The sequence below is a fragment of the Setaria italica genome, chromosome V (assembly GCF_000263155.2).
Source record: "Setaria italica strain Yugu1 chromosome V, Setaria_italica_v2.0, whole genome shotgun sequence".
NCBI classification, from domain to species: Eukaryota; Viridiplantae; Streptophyta; class Magnoliopsida; order Poales; family Poaceae; genus Setaria; species Setaria italica.
The window spans coordinates 1730434-1738304 of NC_028454.1; the positions used below are offsets into that span (position 1 = coordinate 1730434).

The 7871-nt window shown below is 49.2% G+C and overlaps 1 protein-coding gene across 1 annotated transcript; it reads right to left on the bottom strand.

Annotated features, from left to right (window-relative positions):
• Window positions 1–5005: 5005 nt before the first annotated feature.
• On the bottom strand, window positions 5006–7565 carry LOC101753265 (reticulon-like protein B1). Its single transcript, XM_004967398.4, has 5 exons — window positions 7214–7565; window positions 6048–6228; window positions 5789–5930; window positions 5629–5698; window positions 5006–5527 (listed from the first exon to the last, which is right to left on the bottom strand). The coding sequence occupies exons 1-5, from the start codon at window positions 7488–7490 to the stop codon at window positions 5361–5363; spliced, it is 837 nt and encodes a 278-aa protein (XP_004967455.1). The 5' UTR covers window positions 7491–7565; the 3' UTR covers window positions 5006–5360.
• Window positions 7566–7871: the final 306 nt, after the last annotated feature.

The following is a 7871-nucleotide window of genomic DNA, read 5'->3' on the forward strand; positions in this document are numbered from 1 at the left end:
TACAAACAAATCTACTTTTTCATCGTACTTTACTTTCAAGCTGGTGGCTTCGCCAACACTTTTCTTCTTTCACGAGTTCGTACGGGTTGGTGGTGCTGCATCAACACAATCTCCGGCCGATTCTATAAGTTCCGTTTATCGAGTAATATCTAAGCTTTAACTTCGGGCGCATCACTGTCATTTCGTTTAGATTTATTCACCAGTTATCGATATTTACTAGAAACGTAGGTTTTATCTAGTGTTCTAGTTTTATCACCAGTTATCCAGCTTGAGATTTGAATTGTTGGCTCTGTTATTGTTATTTTCATTCATCATTATTGCATAGCCGATTAGATCTATTTCAAGTGTTGCTTTCGTAGCTTTGTCTAGTTTACTCTAGTAGTTTTCTTCGCAATCGCTGCTTGATTGTCGGCTGTATTATAGCCGATTATCTTTCGATAGCAAATCGGCCGATTCGCTGATACGCTTTCTTGAGATCGGAACCTTAGCCGATCGGAACCCCTGGAATTTGATGCGTTTTCTTCCTTGCCAATCAACAGGTTAGATTGGCTGGCACGCCGCGCGAACCGCACCAGAGCGGTCACCCGAACAGAAGCTAAGCAGATTCTCCCGGATCGTGTATCCGACGCTGAGGGTCAATCGGCTGACTTTTAGCGCCAACAGGTACCACACCGTACGTGCAGTTGCCTAGTACTAGGAAGTTGTTTGTGCCCTCATCGAGGGGCACACGACACTCATGAAGGGAACGACGGTGAGATTTGCGACACGACTGACGTAACCGCTAATGATAGTCTATTCCCCGGACATCAAAAGATGACTACATGATGGAGCAACCACATATAAAGGATGCACAATATCACCTGTTTGGGCCACTAATGGGCTGAATTTGAATCATACAATTAAATAAAGAAACACACCCGTGAGAAGATAATGAATTATTCTCTAATACGTAAACTCAATCTTGTTGGGCCACATGCCAACAAAAGCATGCAAATATTGTTTATAGTTTAGTCTGTTTGGGTGTGTGTTTCTCATGTGCTGCATCCCTACCGATACAGACTCTTTAAACTATACATAAATAGACTGTGTATGATAAGATGTATGAATGGAATTTATTCTAGTTTAACTCTAAACACTTTCGTGGCACGTACAAGCAGGTTGAGGGATCCTGATCGTCCAAGCTTCTTGTTCTACTCTCTTCATTGTCAATGCCAAAACGCTGCTACGAGCAAATTTTCCGTCGCCCAAAACTGTAATGCGCCCACGAGCGAGCATACCGTGTCGCACTCCCACCCAAGGGTGCCAAAAATTCAGTCCCACGTGCGTACCCATCTGGATAAGGTCGAAACCTATCTCCCGGCACCCTAGCCATCCCTTGCTCCCGCCACCCTCCCCCTCCCACACTCCTGACACTGCCCACACTCCTCCTTCCTAGTGCCGCTGCCCCCTCCCCTTCCTCCCGCCACCACCCACACTCCTCCTTCCTGCCGCCGCCCCCTCCCCTCCCTTCTGGCACCGCCGCCCCCTCCCTCACGCCTTAGTGCTATGGCCACCACCGCCGCGGTGGTGCTTGCAGCTGGGCCGTGGTCAGGACCCCCTAGCTGCCTTGCTTACTTCTTGCTTGGTACGTACACTTCTTCTTTTTCTTGAATTAGTTTGTTCATCTTGCTCCCTGCGACGTGAGAAAAAATGAATGGCAAATTATTTGTGACCATCTTGTTCTTCTTCTTTTCTATGACTATTATTTGTGTCAGATTGTTGTGTCATAGAAAAATATTTTATTTTTAAAATAGAACAAGAATAATGGCAGACCGTGAATGGATGTATAGTGGTTGGTCTCGTGGGCAGCCTCCTTCTCATGAGTGGATTGAAAACACAAACAACTTTCTAGACCGCGCATTCTCTATGTTGAGTCTGGTTGAAAATGACACCATTAAGTGCCTGTGTGCCTTGTGTCGAAACTATGCTAGGCATAAAAGGTTTGATGTAGAGATGCACTTGTGTAAACATGGGTTTAGAGATGACTACAAAATATGGCCATCACATGGAAAGAGTCATGTTGAAGTTGGAAGTGATGAGAGTTCTAAGGAAGCTGATGGCATGGATGATATGTTAGTTGACCTAGGTGTTAACCATGAACCTACAAGTGACGATGATCTCACACCCTCAGCCCGGGCCTTTTATAGGATGGTTGCTAGTGCTGATCAACCGGTCCATGAGAACACAACACACTCATCTCTTTCTACCATGGCACGTTTGCTAGCTTTGAAATCACAGTACAATATGTCAATTGCACACTTTGAAGCAAACTTAGAGCTAATCAACAAACTACTGCCTTCAGAGACTAAGGTTCCCAAGGACTTTTACCAGTCAAAGAAATTATTGGAGGGTCTAGGTATGTCATATGTAAAAATTGATGTCTGCTATAACAATTGCATGCTTTACTACAAGAACAATAAAAATAAAGACAAGTGTGATGTTTGCGGTACCTCACGCTATGAGAAAGGCCAAAGTAGAGTCCCACGTAAAGTCTTGTGGTACCTTCCCATCACAGAGTTGAGTCCTAGTCAGTTAAGGATTGTTGGCTGGCCCAATATATAAGGGCCCTAGGCACCATAGGTTGGGATCAAGCAGAAATAGATCCTAAACTCAGAGCCTCCCAGGGAGGGCGAATAGGTACCTGTCGATGTGCTATTGTACTCCTTGCCCAATAAACTAGCCATATCATCTTTGGTATCAGCTGGGACCTTCCTTGGTTTCTCCCTGCTGCCAATTGCAAATCCACCACGCCTCATATTCCCCTACGCGCTGCCAACCCCATCACTCCCACCGCAACAATGGGCGATTCCTTCATCACCCAGGCTGTCTTCGATGATGCCGTCGCCAAGATGATCACCAAGATGAACGAGATCAGCATGAAGCTTGACGAAGAATTGGGATCTATCCACCAGGAGCAAGGGCGTCTCGCCTCCTCCATCACCAATGTCCAGAATCAGGTTCTGGAGAAGAACAGACACTTCGACGCTACTGGTTCCTCCTCCGGGGGTGACGAGAAGTATGGGTCGCCACCACTGCCCGTGCATAAGCTCCGCTTCCCCAAGTACAACGGCTCTATCGACCCCATGGGCTGGCTGCACAAGTGCGAGCAATTCTTTCGCTCCCCGGGCATGCCAGAAGATCAGAAGGCCTGGACGACGACGTTCTATTTGGAGGGCGCCGCGAGACAGTGGTACTACTACTTGGAAAAGAATCGCGGTGTCCCTACTTGGTTGGCTTTCATTGAGGACGTCAACAAGAGGTTTGGATTGCTGGTACGTAGCAACCCCCTCGGCGAGCTGGCCCATCTTCGTTGCATCGGCTCCGTCGACGACTACCAGGAGCAGTTCCTTAAACTCCTGGCGCGCTGCGAGGGCATCACCGAACAGCAGCAGATCGCCATCTTCTCCGCTGGCCTCCTACAACCCATGAGCATCGATGTGGAAATGAACAAGACCGAGATGTTGGAGGACGCCATGGCGCTAGCGTGTGCCTTTGAGCGCTGCACCCAGGTGGTTGACAAGGGCGCTCGCTCCCTGGTGCGTGCGTTGCGCCCCTCCTCTCGCACTGGTTCATTCTCCTCAGTCCCAGCCAAGCCTCCTGTTGCACCGCCAACCTCTTCTATGGCGTCTTCAACACCAGGCGCCACTGTCAAGCCGGCGGTGCCACTAGGCGACCATTTCACGTGCCTCTCTCCGGAGGAGATGGCACAACGGTGCCTCGAGGGGTTGTGTTTCAACTATCTAAAGAAGTCTTCAAGGGAACACGCCAAGCAGTGCTCGATGAAGGGCATCTACTGGATGGAGCTGGATAGCGACGACGATGCTTCGAATGGCTCAGTGGAAGACGAGCCATCCATCTCCCTCAACACCATCACAGGCATCCAAACGAGCTCCACCTTGCAGCTTGCCACCATTGTCCAGGCCGTGGGTCTCACAGCCTTGGTGGATTCGGGGTCCACCCACTCGTTCATCGCTACGGACACTGTCGCCCGGCTTGGGCTCACTCCAGAGGCGCAAATGGGCCTCACCGTCGGCGTCGCCAACAGCGACCGCGTTCGTCGTCCACATCGGTCGGGAGGAGTTCTACGTCAACCTGTTCGTCATCTCGCTCAGCGGCTACGAGCTCATCCTGGGGTGCGACTGGCTTCACACCTTGGGGTCCATCCTCTGGGATTTCACATAGCTGTCCAATGCTTTCTAGCACCAGGACTATCGCGTGAAGTGGTTCGGGGTCAATGGCCGGCCTTCCCCACGGCTAGCTGTCACTCAGTCATCGGATCTGCTTGGGCTACTGTTGGAGGAGTTTGTTGATTTATTCTTCACGCCGTTAGGGCTGCCGCGGCCGCGCGCCTTCGACCACCGCATTCATCTTCTTCCAGGTACTTCTCCAGTGGCGGTGCGCCCCTATCGCTATCCGCAACTTCTGAAGGATAAGATTGAGGCCCAATGCCAGGCCATGCTCGAGCAAGGGATCATCCGCCCCAGCACGTCAGCATTCTCCTCACCGGTCCTTTTGGTGCGCAAGGGGGACGGCACGTGACGCTTCTATGTTGACTACCGCGCCCTCAACCTCAAGACCATCCATGACAAGTTTCCAATTTTGGTGATGGAGGAGCTCTTGGACGAAGCTAGCGAAGTGCGCCTCCGCGTTCACCTCCAGGTCCAGCTCGTCATCCGCCGTGCCGTCCCCTACCACCTGCTCGATGAGCGGGTCCTCCATGGCGGCGGTGTCGTCCAGCTCCGCCGAGCGGAGCGCCGAGGCGGAGAAGCCTCACCTGCGCCACCTCACCCCTGTGCCTCGCCTGCGCCACCTCACCCCTGTGCCGCCACTTGATTCATAGCCCTGTAGAACCAAAAAAGAACCTCGATAACCCTGATTGATAGCAAGTCTAACAAATCCCAAAATATCCCAGCAAGCCGAAGAACCACAACAAAAGCAATGCGCATCATATCCTAAAACTGAGCACTAACAGTACAACAAGAACATGCTACAGGCCTTTTTCACCAAAACCATCCTAAACATCCATATAAGTAGCAAAAACACCATCACGGGTACAGTACACGCACAACATCTTACAACACAGATCAAAATCAAACAGCAGTACAAGAAAATCGTATGCTGCATCTGCGTCACTGTTGTAGGGCAAAGCTATTCGGCTACTCCCATCAAGAGTTCAAGACCAAACAAGGCAGCCATAATAACACAAGGCAATTGGTGGCATATTGGTGCTGCACCACAAAAAGGGAGTCGTGATGCCTCCCGACAAACTCGAACCACTTGCTAGCATTCCCTACCGAGAGTAACACGGATCACTTGTGTTTCTAGTGCTTCTTGTCTTTCGCGGGCCCCCTTGGTACTTTGCTCAGAACCTTCTCATCAAACACGGCATACTGCTTCTTGATTTCGACCCACCCCTTCTCACCATACGAGTCGATCTGGTCCTCGTACTTCTCGTAGAGGACAGGGACCGTGTGCAGCACCACAAACACTGTTTTGCATAATATAAGAGGATCCCATGTCAGGCAAGTTGATAGTTAGAAGAGGTGTTAAGATGAAACAAGGTATCTTTGAGTTGCTTGGATCCCTTACCTATGTAAACCAAGGTCAAGAAATTGCAGCAGCTCCCAAGAACAGAAAGCAACCAAAGCCCAGCAATCACCTACAAATTGCCAGAAAGATAAATGAGACGAATACATTTTTTTTCTGTAGCTACCATTGATCAGCACAGGCAATCACATAGTAGACATACCATAAGGAACTTCTTTATGTCCCGGCCAAGAGCAATCTGGCGAAGATTGACAAAGGCCCTGTTGATCTCATAACGAGTAGATAGTGCAATGTTGACAACCAGATCTTCAGGAATGATCACCTCTGGGATCCGTGGGGGAGACCTGAAATAAAGGGCAGGATTTCACATCATTAAGTAATTCTATATCCATGTAACTTGCAATGAACAAACTTTGTATCCTTTTAAGTCTGCAGTATATCACAATAAGCTGAAATCTTACTTGTTGATGAACGAAGACGCATTAGACCAGAGAAACAGAACACCCAGAGAGAATATGAGACCATGGCAAACAAAGGTCAGAAGATGGTAGCCAAGGCATTCAAAGAGGATCCAGATTGCAGTGACACCACCAAGTACTCCAGCAGAGATGTTCCTGTTCCTCCACAGGAATACATCAGCAGCTGCAAAATAAAGAACAGCAATGAATATGAATGTGGCAGGTATAATAGTAGATAATCAGGAAATCAGGTCAAACAATTCCCATTACACCTCAATCAACAGACAATTAACTTGACAAAGAAAAATGTTTGCAAGCAAAGAGTGCTCTGGTTGTCATTTAAGTAAATATGCAATCAGGTGCAAAGACACAGTGCAATAAGATAGTATCGCAAGCTCTCTAGGCAAGGCCTTATGTTTTAGACAAACACAATGTGAAATAAAGCAGTTGACCGATTCTTTTCATAAGAAACTTCAATTTGTCAGCATCTTAATGCAAAGCAACCAAAAGACCCCAACAGTATTGACCCTCATACAAGAACATATAACACCTCCAAAATGCACTGGCCCAAACGACAAAGCATTCATAAGCAAGGGATCCTCATCATCCCATCACACTAAAGACCATATGAATCAAGCAGTTAACAATATTATTCATAGACCATGTAAGCAGTTGCAAATGCAATAGGCAATAGAATTCTATTGTTACAAGAACTAACGCCATGAATATTCATGTTACCTGACCAGACAATCCAAAAAATATTGGAAGCCTAGTTTCAAACAAGCTCAACAGTGACAAGCTTTCACAATGGGAGGGAGTGTAAAGTGTGAAATCGTTCAGATCAGATCGTGTACCACTATGCAATCAAGCTGCATTGACCAAATTCGAAGCGAGAGCCGCCTCATCAGCACATACTGGTCGACTCCATTTGTTAACGATAGATAAGACCACCAATCTGATACTCTACGCCCACCGATCTAAACAAACCGCCCCTTCCATTTTGCATAAACCCTACTTCCATTCGAGAAAGCATAAACCTATCAGATCTAGCCTGCAACCCAAGGCTTCAAGCCCGTCCAGATCCCCCGCAACCAGATCCGATCTACCGATTTCAAGTCAAAACCATAAAAAAAAACAGCGTGATTCAGAGCATGAAGCAGAGCCTTTACGTTTGCCTCCTCCGAGGGCCTTGTGGATGGGCTGCTCGCGGCCGAAGAGGCGGAACACCTTGGCCCTGGCCTCGGCGGCCGCCGCGGCTGCGGAGACGGAGAAGGAGGGCTTGACCTCGGCGGCGGGCGCCGAGGGGCGCGGCCGCTCGTCGTTGTCGGAGTCCGAGGACGAGGAGTCGCCCTTGCCGCCGCCAGCGTGGAGCTTGTCGGCGAGCTTCTCCATCAGGGTCTCGTGCTTGGGGCTCGCGCCGCCTTCCGCGTGCGGCTGCTCCGCCATGCTCGAAACCTCCTCCGGGGGACACGGGAAAGGCGGAGGAGCGTGCGATGCGGAAGGGGGAGGAGAAATGGCGGAGATCTGGTCTGATTTCTGCGGTGGGGTTTGGTTTTATATAGGCGCGGCGGGGTTTAGGGCTGGCGGGGAAATCAGGGGCGTCGGATTTGGATTGGACGGCGGGGAGGGGTTGAGTGGGTTGCTTTCGGTGCTCCAGTTTGGACTTGGAAGTAGTAGAGAGTAACGCTTGGTGTACACGAGTTTGGACTTGGAAGAAAAAAAAGGCATATGGTCCCATGTGTCTGATTTTAGTGAGACCAGAAGTCAGTAGGGCACCAAAGCTTTTCACGAAGGGCTATTTAATTTTTCTACAATTTATATCAAAGC